This window comes from Anopheles coustani, chromosome 3 (genome assembly GCF_943734705.1).
Source record: "Anopheles coustani chromosome 3, idAnoCousDA_361_x.2, whole genome shotgun sequence".
NCBI classification, from domain to species: Eukaryota; Metazoa; Arthropoda; class Insecta; order Diptera; family Culicidae; genus Anopheles; species Anopheles coustani.
The window spans coordinates 6,120,931-6,140,124 of record NC_071288.1 but is presented as its reverse complement, the minus strand read 5'-3'; the positions used below and the strand labels follow the sequence as shown (position 1 = coordinate 6,140,124).

The following is a 19,194-nucleotide window of genomic DNA, read 5'->3' as shown; positions in this document are numbered from 1 at the left end:
TAAGTTTCCTTTTTCGATGCCTTTTTCTGCTGAACGGTTGTAAATTTGGCTACGGTGGCTAATATTTGATCCTTTGAAGGGTGCGCAGTGCGAATGGTTGAGCTTCGCTTCATTTTTTGTTTTTGGCTTGGTTATGGAACGTTGAAATTTACTTCCCTCCAGAATCGGTAGCTTTTCCTCGATGGCCCTTCTAGTGCAAATTCAAACTCACTGTGAGAAACTTTGAGGTGAATGAGTTTCATTTCGATACGTTTTTCCATCGAAAAGTACTATGTGAAATTACACGTCAATGTGATTTAAATTATTATTCAGGAGTTCCCTTATATTTCGTGGAAGGAAACTGTTGGCAACCTGAATATCCGTAAACACCATGAGCATGAAATGTACTTTTGGGCGTACCAAGTGAAAATCATATTCATTTGAACACAAATGCTTTCTATTGCTCATTTCTAAAATTTCAAAAGCTTTCAATCCGCTTACATTGAAATCTGATAAAAAAAACCTATGTCTACAAACATTGCACATAAAAAATAGTTTGTAGATTGTAGCATCAGAAACAAATTTGATTCTGATAAAAATTTTCGATCAAAATAAGCTGACGGTTTTTTCTACCATGGCTATACTATGGCTTCCATGCTACACTCAATTGGGAAATGAAACATGGCTTTACCATGCAATCTTTTCGTTAATGGGTTTTTTGGGCACCTTTTTCCTGCATATATTTTTGTTCCCGATTGGAAGCCATGTTGGGGAGGCTTATGTTGACCTCGTTTTCATTATTTACCCAAGTTTACGCATTGCAAATGGATTCGTAAAATCAATTACAGCTTGATTCTGGCGAACGAGATGGACGACTTCATTACGGGTAGATGTTTATTTTTGGCAGAAACATGTTTGCAGTTGTGAATTCATAAAACTGATGATGCTTTCGAGTATCATTAAAAAGTGCACTATAGATGTTGAGAGGTAAACATTGCAACGTTATTCATTCCGAATTTTACTCTTGCACTGGAAGGGCCATGCCATGAAAAAGAACCATACGAGCTAGTTGATTTAGAAATCACCATTCATTTTTGACGTAGACTCCTTTTTCCAGAGCTTTTGTTGCTTACATGTTTTAGCCCAGATTGATGAACCTTCCCGTCACTGATTTGTGAATACTCTAATGCTTCATGTTTTTTTTCTTTACTTTCGTTTGTTCGTTTGTTTCTCTTTTTTCTTCCTACGCTTTTTGCAACAACAACAAAAAAACAACATAAACGATACCAATATGTAAAAACACATTGCCTTTCTTATCACACACATCGAAACGCAACGCGCCAGCGAAACTATTCCAACTCCAACTCACCGTACTGGATTCGAAGTGATCAACTATAAGAGTGTGGTCGGCCAACACTCATTAAGCAATCCCGTGGCTCTTTTCGATCGATTGATGGGGTGGGGCGTGTAAAATGTTAAGCGAAAGACTTTCCAACAAAATTATTTTACAAATGGATAACGAAACAAAATCAATACTGCGATAACAAATCTTTTGGTAGACAAACATTTTAAAATTGGTATACTAAATCAAATCAAGGCTGCGATAATATTGCTTTTGCGAAGATTGGAAAGCAATCAAATAATAGCTTTGCCAAATTGTGTTCCAATTATCGCAAAGCTGTGTTTCTAAACACACGGTCAAACTCGTGAAGCGTGGTTCAAATTGGCAAACTCAAAATTAATAAGGTGCGGTAACGGTGAATCGTTGAAAATTTAATTGTTATATGATAAGTACGAAGAGTATTGCTTTGCACACCTTTTGGGTGGTTATGGTAAAACAAGTGTTAGTCTTTTTCCCACCGGCAGTGGTTTTCCAGTTTACCCAAGCTGTGCGTCTCATTGTGCCGAGCACCGTAGCTGTAGTTATCCTGTTGTGATTCGCTGTCATATAGGTCGTTAAAAGTATGTGTCCTTTGTGTAGTTCATGTGTGTATCGAAAGAGGAGAGAGAGAATAGAGAAGGACTAACTTCAATTTGTCAATGAAGCTAGGCTAGTTATTTTGTAAAGGTGTCGTTTTAATAAAGATTTCCATTAAATCAATAGAGCGTAAAACTTTACACATAAGAAACGTTTAAATACAACGAGAAACAAAACTCATATGATTTTCCTAATAAGTCAAATGACGAATGGCAACATGTAGATGGATGTTCCCACCGAGCAAAGCTAGTGGAAAAGGTTCATATATTCGCAGCGAAATGTAAGAGAGATGCTAACAAAGCTGCCAACTTCGGATAAAAGGGCAACGCCACATAAACCAGGGAGCAGAAATTAAAGGATTAGCGAAACCGGCGCACACGGCAGTGAATCTTGTTAGTGAACAGGAAAGTATGCACCCATCAACCTCCCCTAAAGGCCTTCTCCCCCCCACCCTCCGACGGTTTTCCGGATCCGCGCGGGCATTGACAGACGTGTATCCCTTGTCCCAGCGTGGCTGACGCTGGTGAAGGTATTTTGTATACAATTTATTACCAGAGATTACGCCCACCTCCCCGTTATCTCCACGCTCTGGTTTGAGCCACGCCGTTTGACCACGCTTCCCCCCCCCCCCCCCCCCCCCCTCACCACCCACCCTCCCACCATGTGTACAACGTTGGTTCCACTGTGTAGTGACTTTTGTTGTGTGTTAGTTCGCGCGCGCGTCTCGCGGAGTCCTGATATTGCAACGGGAATATTTCCCTCCTGAACAACGGTGGATGGAAAGTAATCTCTCGCGTTCGGGAAAATTCGCCACCACCACCACCACCACCGACGCGCCCTGTCCGCGGAACATTTACCGTGCGTCCCTTTTGCTCGCAATTCGTAAGCACTACACCGGAAGCATGCAGGAACTTCGCAACCCGCAAGCACACATACAAACCTTTCACAACCGGTGGTGGAGCCTTTTAGTAGTCCATCTCCCCCGCGGGTTTCCACCCCATCTCCTACAAAAAGAGGGGCACACGGTTCGGTAAAGGCTAGTGTAAATAGGAAAGATCAATTTAGGGTTATGGAAGTTTGCAAAATCCCCACTACCCCTTACCACGCTCCTTCCCCGTGTGGATCCCTTCTCCGGAACTCTTGGAAGCTCTCCTGGCGATGGTCCCGCTTGTTCTGTGCATGTTGCCACGCTGGCGTTCCCTTTTAGAAGATAGAAACTGTTTTATTTTCACTCACTTCTCCAGTTTTAATCCCTCCGGTTTGTTGCCATCCCACCGCGTGTTAGTTTGAATGCCCCTGTGTGCGTGTGTGTCTTTATATGTGTGTATATATGTGTTCTATCCCGTGGAACGGTTCATCTCTCGGTAAACTTCACCACGTTCCTCTGGTACGCCGCCCCCACCCCTCTGCCCCAGCACACCGCGGCGCCAAAGGGCATTTTGGATTTGATCTCATAATGAAATTTTATTAGATTCCATATTCCCTCGCTTCACGGACACTGCAAATGGTGCAGGTCTTCTGCGTCTGACTCGGAAGGACCTCACCTTGGCTCGGCTGTGTGGCTGTGGCTGCCTCCCCGTGTGTGCGTTTATGAAGCGTACTCCCGCGTGTGCGGTTGGGTGTGTTTGTGTGGACATGTATGTTGGTTGGTCCATCTACATCCCTCTCCCACCCCGGTGCTGTCTAGAACACGTTTGGTGCCTCCATGGGGTGCCCCCCTACTCTTGCAGGGACGGGTGTGTTGGTAGGATTTCAATTTCGTTACGCCCAAACCCAAACCCGGCTGGCCGGTGGTTAAATGGGAAAGAAAGTATCTCGGTTTGAAAATTTCATGCCTTCACTAGCAGAGTAGCCCACCGCTGACGATGGTACGTTCGAAATGGCTGCTCGCAAAATTCATCCTAATAACGTTACCCCAGCTGCGAGGGGACGAAACAGTAACGGAAGAAATTAGATATATAAAAAAAATTCCATCATATTCCGGTTCATGCACACACACACACACTCTCTCGCTCTCCGCCGCAAGATGCCACCGAAAGTCGTTCCGGAACTGATCAGAATCTGTGTTGATTGCATTGGAGCATCCATTCGGGGCTTTTACGACAGCGGCCAGGACATCCCTTCCGCTCGTTTATGGTTGCATTATGTTGCGTGGTTCAGCATCACGGTTAACACTGGCTTCGTTTGGTGTCATTTAAATTCACTTCAAACTGCCGCCAACCGGCCGATTTTATCTTCGGGCCGAATTGGGTTTTGGCTTCCGCGAACAAGGAAGCGGTGGAAGGAAAGATTAAGATGGGGTTTCCGTCCTGTTTTTCCAAGACGGTCTTAACCTTGCTGGTTAGTTATTTTTCCAGCAACTTCTGAGAAGCTTATTACGATGATTTTATTTCTGTGGAAAGGATTTCAAAATGGATTATCCAACACGTCTGGTATATTGCATACCTTTCAGGCGCATTGCGTTTCGTTCCAATCCAACGTCATATGAACCTGTTTAGAGGCGAAAGAAGTCATCAGCAACAACAGCTGTTTAATCACAATTAAACTCACATTGTGGAATAACTAGGATAGCCAATCCCAAGCTTATAAGGCAGTTATATTTTTCTAAAGAGCTTAACTTGTGTATCCTTCATCTAATGGATGATAATAAATGACACGGCTCTTGATCCTTCTATGCTTCGTAGTAGACCCCTTCACAAGCTTTTTTTTACCAGTTAAGCACCATCGTCGATTGGATTACTATGGCTGTAAATATTTTATTTGTCCAACAGGCAGTAAAGCATGTCTTTCCGCTTCAAATGACCTACCAGCAAGAATTGATTGACCGATAATTGAAATCATCCATGTCGAAAGGGTTGGGCTCATCCTCTGATGGATGGGTTCCCGTAGTACACCGACGTGGCGCAAGATTTGGCTCCAGCGTCGGGTCGTATTCAGGTCACGGTGGCTACACTCCAACCAGAGGGGGAGAGTATTTGATTAGCGTCCATTTGGTGCCCACGGGCCATGCCCCCCCCTTGACATGACCGGTCGACCCACATAAGATGGCGCTCTGGTCGTGCTCAGGCGTGACACAGACGTCGTACCACGACTCCCTAGCCCGTGTGTCGCCCATAAAACCGTACGAACGTGCTGATAACTGCACCAAAAGTCAACCGCATTAAATCACGCTAGGATTGAATTAATCTCTCGGGAGTCGTAAAGCGTCCTCGGTCCCGCTCGCTCCCTCTAGCGGTACAGTTTTTGTCCGACTGCCTGGGTTGTTGATCCGCGTGGTGTTTCGCAAAAGGGCGAAGCAACTAGTCGCGTCTAGTGAACCACCCGGTTGTAAAGACACGGAAAATGCCTCCGTTCGATGTTGCCGTTTGGGCAATAGGGGAAGCCAGGATCAAGGATTTCGTCCCACCGCCTTGCGTTGGAAATATATTTTTGGCACCGAACGACGCAACGCTACCGGTGGCTAATCCACCGCCCGGAGGGTCCGGTTCGGGGGAAGGTCGGAAAATTATTTATGGAACAGTGTAAAAACGCGAAAATATCTACAATGAGGTGGTAATAACGGTGGCGTCTTGCTGGATTTGGTTACTCCTAGCTACATGTTTCCCTCGCCCGCCCCCCGCATACCTGGCGGCAATCGCATCGCAGACGATTGCGCTTTCCGATTGTCGAAAAAATGGCGTCGGGCAAGCGACCGCCGGAATATGGCCTTGTGAGAAGATTACCGCCTAGGGAGGTTGCGTGGTGACTTTGGCAACACCAACAAGAAAAAACGCCCTAAAGAACCGCGTGATGATTTACGGGCACGGGCGGAAAGGCAATGTTTCCATTTGGCGTGTAGCGCATTTGTTATAGTCGTGTAGTTTGGCGCATTTCTACTCGCCAAGTCACAGTGGAAGATTAAGCAGCCGATTTATCCGAGGGCGACTCGGAGCTCGTTTGCACGCCGCTCGGTAAACAAACATGGTGCCGAACTCGAAGGAGGTGTGGTGGTGGTGATGGTCGGGTTTTATAGCCCCGACTTGGATAATTAGGTTTGGTCCCCTGTTTTTGGCCGGACAACCCGCAGCGCGCTGGCGAGAAAGTTCGTTTCGATTATTGCCACACACCCAAACCATCGAGCGGGCGTTCCTCCGAAGGCCGCTCTCGAAATGGTGCCTGAAAGCTGGAGTTTGCAGGAAAAACGTTGCACCTGAGGATTCATAATAACCGACCACCGAGAGGTGCGAGAGGATTTTCACGACACTTCCCGAACACAGGCCAACCATTAGTCCATTATGGGCTAGACCGGGCGTAGGGAAAGTTTCGGTCCGGGTTAAACTTCTCCTACACCGGAACCATCCCTTCTCCCGGGCCGTAATCTGGCACTCGTAGGCAACGCAGCTCGAAATGACGATGGACCTCTGTTACCCCACACACACACACACAGAAGGCTCCGTTCCCGAAGCGCAGGTGCCCTTTGGGAGGCCATCCTTCATCGAGCGGGATGGAATATGAATTAGGGCATTATGGTTTGCAAATTGCTTGACTTACTGTCCCGCTAACGGCCCAGGGCCGAACGGTGCGGCGCAAATTTTCAATCGTGGACTGCTGGAAACTTTCCCATACCGCCGTGGTAATAATGGAAAATTAACAATGCAAATCATCGCTGAGAGACTTTCCGTTTTCTTGTGGAATTAGAATGGAATTTCGTTTCACTGCTTACAAATGGTGGTGAAGTTCAGCTTGGAGTCTTTCCAGTCGACGTTGACACCTTTAGGGTGAAGTATAAAAACTGATTTTTGTCAGGGATTTTTTAATAGATCCAAGATTAAATTTAGTTTCCCGAATCATATGACTCATTATGTGTTTAATTCGTCTCTATATGCAACAGTCTTTCAATGAGAAGTCTTTATCAATTCCATAAACCTACAATCTTAATTTCCGCGGAGTGAGGAAATGGAGAAGCTTTTAGCAATCTTTAATATCTCAACCAACCAAGGATAAGTGCGTTGATTTTAGCCGTGTGTGTTTTCTCCGATTGAGGCCCATTACCATCACAAAGTCTTCATAATCAATCATGCAGAATGCCTCGCAAAGCATTTATGCGTGTATGTGTGTATGTGTGTTGGTGGGAAAATCTACCAGCAACCATTCAATCAACTCACACCTACCGATGAAAGCATTCCATCAACGATTCCTCCGGCGGTTCCTTGGAGCACCCATCATAATCAACGTACCGCCCGCTAATGTGTTCGAGGAAAGGGAGCGAAGAATAATGAGAGGCTGCGAGGTAGGAGCCCTGATTGGGCCTAATTTATCCGTTATTACACCACATACCCAAGTTCCCGGGACGGGACAGCATGCCTGGAAGTTAGTGTTCGCGCCTTACATGACGTTTAACATGGGATGGTCCCTGGTATTATCTCTTTCGCTCTCTCTCTCACGCTATCCTGAGCCAGAAGTTCCGGAGCACTGAGGTTTTCCGGCACTGTCGAAACTGAAGCATGTGGATCAATCAAGCCGACCGAGGAGGAATCTGTCGGCGGGTTTTAGTATGCGAACAATCACGCCCGCGCCAAGTGCCAGCCGAGTGAGAAAGTGATTGATTAACTTGCGAATTAGCGGCTTATAATATCCCCGGCACGTCACGTTCGTCTTCAAGACACATACACACACACACACATACACACATACACACACACACAAGCCACACGTGGTTATCGGAAGGAGGTGCGCGGATATGGAGTGAGTTAGAATAGTTTTGCTTGCAGCATGCGTTCTCTAGCACCCGGTTTGGCTTATCCCAACATCTGCAAAACACATCCTTACACAAATATGTACAGCAAAAACATACCGAGTAGAGCGACATCCCTGCCAATTGGGCATGGGAAACAAATGAGAAACATTCGTTTCTTTCCCGTTCCCATTCCCGGTCCCGCTTCCCCCCATTTCCCGTGCGGTTCATTAGCCAGCGAGTCACCCCGATTTTGGCTGCGATTGAACTCGAATTCATGTTCCCTCGCCCCAAAAAAACTCCTAGGTGTATTTCCTCCCTTTCCGGGATGCCATAAACCCTCAATGCCCTGCCCATCCCCTCCAGGGGAACGGGGAACCAGGAGTCGCATCAATCATCCACCCTCTAACGCATCCGTTTCGGTTTCTCGCTCACCTGCGCTGTCATTCCAGATCCTTCGAGACATCCGGCAAGGATTGCTGCAGCTCAGCAGGGACTCGAGGGGTAAGTTCCACGTTCACCCGGAGTTCTGTCGTCGGTGTTCGTCCTGTGTGCCTGCTGTCGGCCGAACAAGCGGCGGCCCCAGTTCGTCTTGTCTTGTTGCCGGTTGGCCCCCTCGTTGAATTGGCTGATTGCATCCAATCAAACCGATCACTCCTTGGAGATTCATCAAACCGTGGCTGTGCGGCGGGTAGCGTTTTGCTAATCCTGTTACGATCGGAACCCAATTCCGGGTTCCTCGGGAGTGTGGGTGGTGCGGTCGGGTGGCAAAAGTTCATTATAACGTTTTGCAGTGCAGTGAATCTCATTTCTTAGCCATGCCGGCGCATGCCGTTCCGGGAAGGCCACCGCCTGCCAAACAGGCGCCGTTCCCAGAAAGAATGTGCATGCCGACATTCTCCTCTATGTGGCGTTTGTTCCCTTCCGATCCCGGGGGACACATTTTGACGGCACGAAACGGAACAAGCAAGTATTTGATGGTCGGCGAAAATGAGCTTAGTGCAAAAGAAAGCAAATTGGATTCCACATCGGAAGCGGGCCCCTTTTTATTCTTCATTGCTGCTGTCTGCACAGCTCGCAGAAATCATGCAAGGATATGTGTGGCTGGTTTTTTTTCCCCTTTTTGCAACCCCTCCCTGCAAAACGCTGCACTCCGTACGAACCTTCGGAAGACTTCAATATTTGTGCATCGTCGGATGCAATCAGAAATGTTGATATCCGGTAGCAATCATGGCCTTTCGGTGCATGTGTGCTTCGGGGGCCCCCGGAAGCCAATCTGAATCGGAATAATGTGACAAACTTTGGCACGGCGTGAATCAGCTGACGACGAAGACGACGACACCGACGACGGTGACGACGGTCAAATAAGGAGTAAAGGATGTTACCACATACGGGGGGAGGAAGAATGCAGCCTTTTAACCGACGTTTGTCTTTATTCCGTCTCCATTTCCGGCAGATGACACGTACATGTACGACGATGCGGTTACCAATGTGATGCGAATGCCCCACCAGGGCCACTGGTACGACGAGCCGCCGTACGAGAGCGATCCGGACGACTTTCTCATGTCCGGCATGCGCCAGATCGGGGCGGCCGGGTACGCGGGCGACGGGGGAGGAGGCGGAGGAGGGCCGAGTGCAACCATACAGGTAGGAGACAAACGCATCTATGACTAAGATTATTGGGGTGCCAACACAATAACCAACCGAATGTTAAGGAATCATTAAACAGATTAATCAAATCGGACTTTATTCTTCTGAACTGTTCCAATCCTTACAATTTAATGTTTTAAAAGATTCTCATCTGACTTCCCTATTCATTCCTTTTATTTATGTAAAATTATGCTTCTTTTCATTTATAAGAATTTATAAATAAAAGGACTTTATTCTTCTGATCTGTTGTAATTCTTACAGATGATATTCTAAAAGATTCTCATCTGGCTTTCTTATTCATTCCTTTTGTTTATGTAAAATTATGCTTCCTTTCATTTATAAGAATTTAGAAATAAAAGGACTTTATTCTTCTGATCTGTTGTAAATTTTACAGTTTTTTATTCTAAAAGATTCTTATCTGGATTTCCTTATTCATTCCTTTTGTGCATGTAAAATTATGTTTCCTTTCATTTATAAGAATTTAATAATAACAGACTTTATTCTTTTGATCTGTTGTAATTCTTACAGTTTAATATTTTAAAAGATTCTCATCTGGCTCCCTAATTCATTCCTTTTGTTTAAGTAAAATTATGCTTCCTTTCATTCATAAAAATTTAACAATAAACGGACTTTACTCTTCTGATCTGTTGTAATCCTTACAGTTTCATGTTCTAAAAGATTCTCATCTGACTTCCTTATTCATACTTTTTGTTTATGTAAACTTATGCTTCCTTTCATTTATAAGTGTATTTATTTTTGTAATCCTATATCATTGCTGAAATGCCAATAAATACACCGGATAAATTGAAGTCACCTTTTCCAATGGGATGTTTACTAAACTTAAAATGATTTTCCTTGGGATACTTTTAGGGCGGCCGCGTCTGCTACAGTTCCAGTGGGCGCGAAGGGCAGAGTGTGATATCGTTGCGGTCCGCGGGCGACATCTCCATACCGCAGCGTGGTCCCCGCCGGGGATTGATCGTCCCCCAGCAACCACCGAATCCGCCGACCATCATACCCCTCAAGCACGCCCGGTAAGTATCGCACGGTGGGCCTAAAGTCCCAGACGGGCTGAAAAGGTCCTCGGTATTAAAAAGTGATGGTATGATGATGCTGATGATGGAATCCGGCGGTCGTAAATCGATTAAGCTCATTATCTGATTTAAAGAACGATGCTCACGCGGATGTTCACTTGCAGTTTCACCAACCGGGCTCCAGTTCCGGTACAAGCCGGTCGGTTTGTGGGTGTGTGGGAGGGTGTGATGTGAGTGGATGGATGGCCGGTAATTATAATTTTACTCTAAATTTAATCAATCCAAACTCGACGCTCGTCCAATTAAAAGTTCGTCGATGAGGGCCTAGCTGCTCACTCTGCCCTCACCACCGGGACGGGTGAGGACGCTCGTGGATTCGCTTCAGGTCTTTGATTAACTTAAAATTTGGTGTGCAATGCCCTCTCCATCATCATCATCATCATCAACATCATCGACACCATTCCATCCGTGTCACGATCGGCAGGAACGCCGGCATCATCACAGATGGTTTAAATAAATCGACCAAACCCATCACACCGTTCGCTTTTCGGCCGCAAACCCGTAAATACTAATATATTTTCCCCTTAATTTCCCCGACACTCAACTGTGTGTTTTTGTCTGCTCACTTTTTTTCCACTTTATCACCGATTCACCGGAAATTGACCCGACTCGCCGTTCGGTTTCGGGTGCAGATCGCACGATCGGGAAAGCGGAGACTACGCCGGCTCAATATCGGACCTGCACAGCGTTACCTCCCGGTTGAGCCAGGTTTCGGTAAGTAGTGATTAATTTTTACAGCCCACCCTACCTCCGATACTGTCCTCGGCAGGGCGGCAAACCGTGAGGCCCCGTTAAAGTTGGATTAGATTAGTCAATGGCGGAAATTAATTTTGCTAACGGCTGCTCTCGGGCGAATCTTTGATTGAACGTAATTTACGAGGAGCTCCATGCCGGGGGGGGAAAATGGTTGTCATTTTTCATCGATGACGGGTAGCTAACTGCTATATTGGGCCATATTTTAGGAGAAACTGTGGGAAATTTAATCAAAACTTCGCAACAGCCAAATAGAGAAAAATTACGTTTAAATAAGGTTTGCAATGGATAAAAAATCCGTTCGTAATTTAATCGCGCTGTAAGATGGCAATCGTTTGCGTTGGAGTACTTTTTCCCCCAGCAACTTTAATTAGCTTTGCGGTTGCAGCAAAATGTTTCACGAACCCTCGCGCACCACACTTTAAGTGGTTTATTTTCCATTTTATGTTTTAATGAGCGTGCCAAAAAGTGATGTATTATTTCCATTTAATTCCTGCGCCTTAATGACCGCATTATGAGTGGTCCTTGTTTCGGAATTTGTATGCAAATTTACGCAATTCATTCATTGCGTTACTAGGCAGCCGCTGGGCCGCAGCCATTGTCCTACACCGCCCGGCTAACGCCGCCGCAGCCAAGTGGACGCGATTATAATTTTTCTTCGGTATCTGTTTTTCAATTTCTACCACACTTGGCAAATGAACTTCTTCGCTTTCATGAATGTTTTTCGCTTTTAATTAGCGCCATAAACACAGTCGCCGAAGTTTTACTTCTCCATGGAGATGGATACAGCGTTGCGGTCTTCAAGGAGGGGAAATCTTGAAACTCGCCTTCGCCCGGGGCTGGAGTCACTTAAGAGGCTTGGATTTTTGTGTGGTTTTTCAACGGAAACACTCGTCCGTGCTGTGCTGGTTGGGTGGAAAAGTTCGTTGGTTTGTAGAAAAATTTAAAGAGACCTGCAAATAATAGCATTTTCATTTTCCTCCCCCCTTTAATGCAGGGACGATACCTTTTTCGGTAACAGCAATCCCCCGCGAGAAAACAATATCATAATTCTTCCAGGCAACCCGCCAACGGCCAACGATGCAATGAGCACCCCCGCAGTGCTTATATCCACCGAAGGGGAGTGGAACAACATTTCTTTAGATCACCATCTTTTCGGAAGGTGCTTAACCGGCTGGCTCCTAGGCGAGCGCGCACACGAACCTAAATTCGGGGGTAATTCCCAGTCTGGCCACGGGCCACGGGCCAAACGGTGGCCAAGCGTATCTCATCATCTTCATCGGGTGCCATTATTGTTCTTATCAACTTCATAAACGTTATCGTTATCCCCTTCGAAATGAAAAGGTTTTCATTCGCGTGCTCGCTCCTCTCGCCGGCCACACCGGGGGTTGATGGTTTTCCTCACGAAGACGAGGGAATGAAATTACGCCTCGGGATCGGTAACACACTGATTATTGCTTCACCGGCGCCAAGCGAAGGTATTGTGAGAAGAAACCATCGAGCTTAGAGGAATGAGTAATATAAAATGGAACAGAGGGTAGTTAAGTAAACATTTACTCTGTTTTAAGGTAGGAGAACGTTGCACAAAGCCATAAAGTCAAACAAGTATCTTTGAAATGCAGCTCATTTGAACCTCAAGTAAGCTCCATGCTGTAAATATTAATTAGCAACTAATGGGAGGAATATTATTATTTTATTGTCTCAATTTACGGAATGGCTAGTTTCAGTAATTGAATCGTAGCTAAGAGTTATAGGCGGTGTTAAAAAACATATCCTATAAGGATTTGATGGAAAGAATACCGATGATTAGAACAGTATTATTTCCAACCTTCTGATTATTATGGTGTAATAACTTTATTTTACTACAAGCACCGAAAATCTTTACTAAACAAAGATGTCGGTCTCTTTGACGAAACAATCCGACTCGAAAATTAGCCATCATTACTTCCAATGGCATCCTGAAAGCATTCCGTGATAACATAATTATGTCGAATATTTTTTCCTAATGCTTGCTCAAAGCGGCCACCGAAACACGCCAGGGCGTTGGAGCCAAATTCCTCTCAAACTAAATCCCCTTCGCTAAAGTTTGAAATAGGATAAGGCGAACGTACTAGCGAACCATCGGCCGACGGGGAAGGAGCTCTTTGCTAATGCTGCGAAAATAATGAGCCACGGACGTGAGATGAAATCGAAAGGAGGCCCGAAAGTTTCTATTGATCCAGCGCGATCCAACGCCAAGCCCGAACGGAAGGGAAGTGTGTGTGTGGGTGTTTGCTGTGTGTTTTCACTCGCGAAAAAGCGGATCATACCAAAGCTGTCGCTAATCCCCCCCGACTGATGATCAGCTCATTGGCCCGTGGGAAGATTATCGTGCCGGATGGCGGGCGAAGATGGCGAGCTGGATTTATCATCATTTGTCGTCCGCCGGAAGGATGCCGGAGAGGAATGACGGCGGAGGCGGTGTTGTCGTTTACGTTTCCTTCCCGGTGCAGTACGCCACAAGCAGCCTACAATGTCGCTGACTTTCTTCCCGCCCGTTGACTTTTGCAGATCGGAACAAATAATTGCACCGCCCGGTACCGTACGCTCAGCGCCGGTTTGGGGGACGAGTCGCCCTCGCCCTCGCCGACACCCTCGTCCGAGTACGACGACATCCTGCAGGCGAGCGCACTCCAGCTTCAGAAGCATCTGCATCACCATCAGCATCAGCTCAAGCACGCCGACAGCGGTCAGCCCGGCGGTGGACCGGGCGGCTCGGGCAGCGGGATGGTGGGGAGTGGTGCGGTAGGAAACACGTCCGGCACCGGCATCCTGCTGGCCGCGGGTGGTACCGGCGGTCCGTTGGGAGGAGTGGGCGCGAGTGGTAGCATGACACTGGCTTCCGGTGGTGCTTCCGGCGGCAATCTGCCAGCAAGTCTTGCTGGCGTCGGAGGCAGTGGCGCGGGGGTGGTTGGGGTGGCCGGGGGCATCAGTGCGGCGGCCAGCTTTGCGACGGACATCAGCAGCGCGACCAGCACGAGCAACACCACCAACAGCAGCAGCGCCAGCAGCAACAACAGCACCAGTACAAAGAACACCGTCAACAATCTGAAAAGCCTGAAGGCGGCCAAAAATCGGAACAATCTCTCGTCGTCGCTGGTGGCGGCCACGGCTGCCGCGTCGGCGGGCTCGCACAACAATAAGAATTTAAGCATAAGTCAACAGATAGCTTTAGTACATCACGTGAGTTGTTTTCCGCTGAGACTTTGTTATTTTTCGGCTCGGTTATTAACTTTTTTATTATCATGCTTATCTCTCCTCTCCTCTTGGTTCCTAAAGTCTAATGACGCTCGTACATCACCAAAGGATCATCTGCTGTACGGTGGAAAGGATCGCAACAATCGAGACTACAGCAACTGTTTAGATAGCATCAGTGATCAAACGTTCCAGCATTCGGCCAGTTCGGTCGAAAGTTTACCGAGCGCCTCCGGTTCGAGTAAGTATTGCTTCGACGAAATAACGTTTGCATTAAAAAAACATAGACAATTTTAAATTTTAATTGTAAAGTTACATCACTTTATGAATTTAAAAAAATGTTAAGACGGTCAGTAAGCTGGCCTTACGGTACTTGGCCGAAACTTTTGTTATAGCCGACAAAATCAGTCATGTAGGAATGTTTTTCAGTTGTTGTGTGACCTTCACAACCAAATGGGGCTTCGTTTGGGCCTTTAGAATAGGTTTTATCTATAAGAGTTGTGAATGTTTTTTTTTCGATTGGTTGTAGTTGAGAGGGATAAGGAGGGCTAGCTTTGCTCGGTATATTAATTATACTTGACCGGTTCATCATCTCCGATGATCAAAGTTGCTTAGTTTCGGAAGGCAAACTTCAGGCTAAACACTTCTACATACGCCGGAAGTCTTGAGAGGAAGAACAGGGACTTTGCGCAAAGGGTGTTTTATGGAAGTGTAGGGACCTCAAAACATTTGAAATATACTTTAACATGCTTCAAAAGGAACATAAAGTACCAGGTGTTTTTTACGACTCGCCGTCGTCTAGCTTCAATTAAGGAACAACATCCATGATGGTCACGTTGTCGCGATTTTCCGAAAACTTGTTTGATAGAAGCTTCGAGTCGTTTTGTTTGAGTAACTGGTCTCGATCGACACATCTGTATAAGAATGTCTATCTTTTCTAAGTTTTTATTAACTTTAAGGCCAGTTGAAGCGACCTGCTGGCCCAAAGAACAAAGTCTTTGGGAACAAGGCTTTCAAATCATTTTTTAACCTTTCTCCATAAGTGACCAAATAGTAAAAACTTAAATCAGCTGAGTTCGGCGGACAGGAAATATCTCACCACATCAAACAAGTTCGTTCCGTGATAAAGCTGGACGTTCCCACATAAAATCAAATGTAGTTGGTTCAACGTTGTGGTCACTGCGGATTCAAGTTGAATGATAAAGTTGCCAAATTTGTTCTGAACTCAAAAGAAATACTACTCTTTATTTGACTTTCAGCAGAAAGTTGCTAGCGTATTCCGTTTTTGCATAAAACGTCGTTAAAATTTGTCTACGCTCTTTTTTTTAATGCAAACGATAGTTAAGATACTCCAGAGTGTTAGTAATTTTTTGTTTGAACCCTTTTTCGCAGGTACCCAAGCACTCGTCCGACCGGGCAGCCCTCACAGTTCCCTTTCGGCGGAAGATCGCACCACAATGATACCGATCTGTAGGGCAATCGCACTCGTCGACAGTTGCCCGAGTCCGTACGATAAGGAAGCGTTACGATTTAAGGTGCGTAATTGAAGGCGTTTACTTCCACCCGACATGTGGAATGACTCATTCAATTCATCCCCCACAGAAAGGAGATATCATCGACGTCCTCTCGATGAACGCGTCGGGTGTGTGGCGAGGGTACGCTAATGGGCGCCTCGGGCACTTCAAGTTCATCAGCGTGGAGGTACTGCCGGACCTTCCGACCACCGGGCTGATGAAGGGCTACGGCGGGAAACTGGTCAGCCGGCACCGTCTACCGACCAGCTGCCCGACGAGCGTCGAAGAGTTGCTGCTACGGATCGGCTTGAAGGAGTACACCTCGGTGTTTGTGCTCAATGGGTAAGGGGACCGAAAAACATTTCCACAACCCTGCGTAGTTGGACAACATGCCGAGGAATTTGAATTGATTTTGCCAACTTCTCGCTCCCCCGTCCTTATCAGGTACGAAGATCTGGAGCTTTTCAAGGAGCTGGAACCATCCGACCTCGACTACCTGGGCATCGGTAACACGGAACATCGGGCGAAAATCCTTGCGGCGGTGCAGCTCCTGCACGACCTGGACTGTAAGTATTTCGTGGCGGTGTTCGTGGTCATCCTCTCCCGTCGCTTCCACCCGGCGACGTTGTGGTCTGGTTGTTTAACTAATGACCGGCGACAAAAAGCGCTCTCTAACCCCGTGCGAACTTTGCTCCGACTTCATTAACAGCTACCTCGGACGGCGATGTGGCCGGCTCGAGCTCGGAGAACGACGAGGGTTTGCGTGGGCTGAACCATGTCAACTGTTCCGGTGGACTCGGTGGAAGTAGTGGAGGTGGATCAGGAGGGGGAAGCGGTGGGTCGACTCATCACCAGACGTCGCCGTTCGGTCGGCGGCACTTTCCACGTGACTCCGGATGCTACGAAGGTTCGCCGGTACCGTCGGCCCAGGGTCATCACCATCCGTACCAGCCGCTTGCGCACAACAACGGGCTCGGCCAGCAGGTGCAGCAGCAGCAGCAGCAACATCTGGGCACCCTGCTGGCACACCACCACCATCACCACCCGCACCACCTGTCGGACAACGAGTCGAACAATCTCGATTCGGTCGTGGCGCAATGTTCGAACGAGATTCTGAAGCGCGTCGAGTCGGCCCGAAGGTTCAACGGCACCACGGAGCGCGGCTCGTCCAAAACGATGAACAGCCACCGGGGGGTGGCCAAGAAGGGTGGCCTGCTCGGTGGGGGCGGTAGTGACGGGGGTGGCGGGATGGTGCCCGGCGTCACCGGGGGTAGCAGCGGGGGAGCGCTGAGCGAAAAGTCCAGCGATTCCGGAGTCAGCAGCAGCAGCCTTTCGTCCGGTCCGGTGAAGGGCGGTGGTGGACTCTAGCGAACCACCATCCGGGGACCGTCGACGATGGTGATGATGATGGCGGCGACGGACGAGGACGACACCCTGGTCCCGTACGTGTGCCCCACCCTCCCCCCTTTGGCCGGTGACGAAGAACCCGAACCGCTTCACGTCGAACGGTAAGTGTGAGTTTGTCTATTGTCGTTCGGCTGGAGCGTTGCGTCGGTTGCGTGCAGGAAGCTGGCCCAATTCCGGGCGGAGATACAAAGGAAAAACCAACCGGCACGTTGCCGGTCTTCGAAAGAAGCGAAAGGTCTGTACCTTTGTTTTAGCTAAGAATAAAATCAATACGCACACGCACATTAAACCCCCACGGCACTTTCGCTGTTTCCTGATGTCTGAGCAAACATGGAAGGGGAAAAAAAAACCCAGAACCATACCATCACATACACACACACATATATGCCCAATAATGGTCCATGTACACACACTGCCAAAGGGATCGCAAGCGGAAACGGAAACAGTAGAGCACGTCGATGAATGGTTGGAAAAGGTTGCGCGAGCGGAAAAAAAATGCGTGGAATGAATTGGACGGCATGCGATGAGCGATGGAAAAGCGAGGAAAAGCGAGGAAAAGCTTCAATCAGTTGGTAGTCGATTGGAACGAGGGAAAACAAAACAAAACTCTGATCTGTTTCTCTTAGTTCGCGCGAAAGCGATTGGATCGACCTGCTGAAACAGATGATATTGTGATGCGCAAAGATAGAAGTGGGCGAGGGAGGGGGGGGGGGGAGATGTGTAGTGAATCGGTGGAGTTGTAGGGTGTGGGTGAGAGGCAAATTGTGATTCTGATTGTTATTGATGATTGTTGACGTGTGATTGGAAATGAATTCGAACCAGATTGATGGAAGACAAAAAAAAAAGAGTAACCTAGGGAAACCTAGGCAACGGGCATGAGGGAATGGGAAATGAAACTGGGGCAGGGGAATGGAATACATTTTGTGATATTTTTGACGAACGCGAAAATCGGACAAATGAATTAACAGAACAAGGCACACTAGGAACGCAACGCAAACATAAAACAAGGAAATAGAGATGCAGTTCTCTCCCCCAAGTAACGAAGGGAGGGAAAACTAAACCAATCGCACCAACACTAGCAGACAGGCGCCGTGACAAACGGAAATAGTTTTTAATCCTCGTTGCAATTACTACTACACAAAACACTGCTGTTGTCCGTTAAGGTTTTGTTGAGATTAGCATTTTTGTTTTGTTTTAGCTTCTTCACATGAAGTGCACTCGATGTCGATGGATCGATTGGTCCTTTCGGCCATGTTGGCAAGGATTCGGTTGTTCATTTACACACTCCGTACTCCTTGAGAGTATCTACACATTGAGAGCATAAAGGTTGTGTTTTGTGCTTGAATATTAAACAAACTTCGGTTGATTTGTATCCAACAATCTCTGGAGAATGCAAAACACACTTCAACAAACTACAAAAGATGGCTCAAGCGACCATTAGAAGAACAGACTTCGACATAGGGTGACATGAATGCCCAGTAATGTAGGTCATCTTGAACGAACAGTGAACATATTCTAACAGCAACACGTGGCGGCAGTGGATAATGTAAAGATATCATTCAAAACGAAGCAATAGTGCGTTCATCGCGGTTAGGAAAATTAATTATGAAACGACTGTGGCGAAACCGGGTCACCCGATGGCAACAAACAGTAAGTTTCCAGTAAGAAAACGAAAAACCTTGTGGCTAAACAATCAAAATTCTCTCTCGACAATTAGAAAGTTATCTTCGCCTTCGCCATCTTTCCGTACCCTCTCTGTAAATAAACTTTCGGAACTGAGCTGTTGGGGATGTGGGATTTTTAACCTAATTTACTTAAGCACGATCCACACTGCTACAGGATCGGAAGGTGGTTGTATAGATAAACAAATGA

The 19,194-nt window shown here is 47.0% G+C and overlaps 1 protein-coding gene across 3 annotated transcripts in view; it reads left to right on the top strand.

Moving 5' to 3' along the window:
• Window positions 1–17,604, top strand: part of LOC131260755 (uncharacterized) — a 100,411-nt gene extending 82,807 nt beyond the window's left edge. For all 3 annotated transcript variants that reach the window (XM_058262568.1, XM_058262566.1, XM_058262569.1), the window contains 10 exons: window positions 8,123–8,174; window positions 9,127–9,317; window positions 10,191–10,354; window positions 11,047–11,128; window positions 13,718–14,389; window positions 14,486–14,642; window positions 15,794–15,936; window positions 16,004–16,257; window positions 16,360–16,481; window positions 16,625–17,604. In XM_058262568.1, the coding sequence (XP_058118551.1) occupies window positions 8,123–8,174; window positions 9,127–9,317; window positions 10,191–10,354; window positions 11,047–11,128; window positions 13,718–14,389; window positions 14,486–14,642; window positions 15,794–15,936; window positions 16,004–16,257; window positions 16,360–16,481; window positions 16,625–17,283 (2,496 nt within the window). In that variant the 3' untranslated portion in view covers window positions 17,284–17,604. The remainder of the gene's footprint in view (window positions 1–8,122; window positions 8,175–9,126; window positions 9,318–10,190; window positions 10,355–11,046; window positions 11,129–13,717; window positions 14,390–14,485; window positions 14,643–15,793; window positions 15,937–16,003; window positions 16,258–16,359; window positions 16,482–16,624) is intronic.
• Window positions 17,605–19,194: the final 1,590 nt, after the last annotated feature.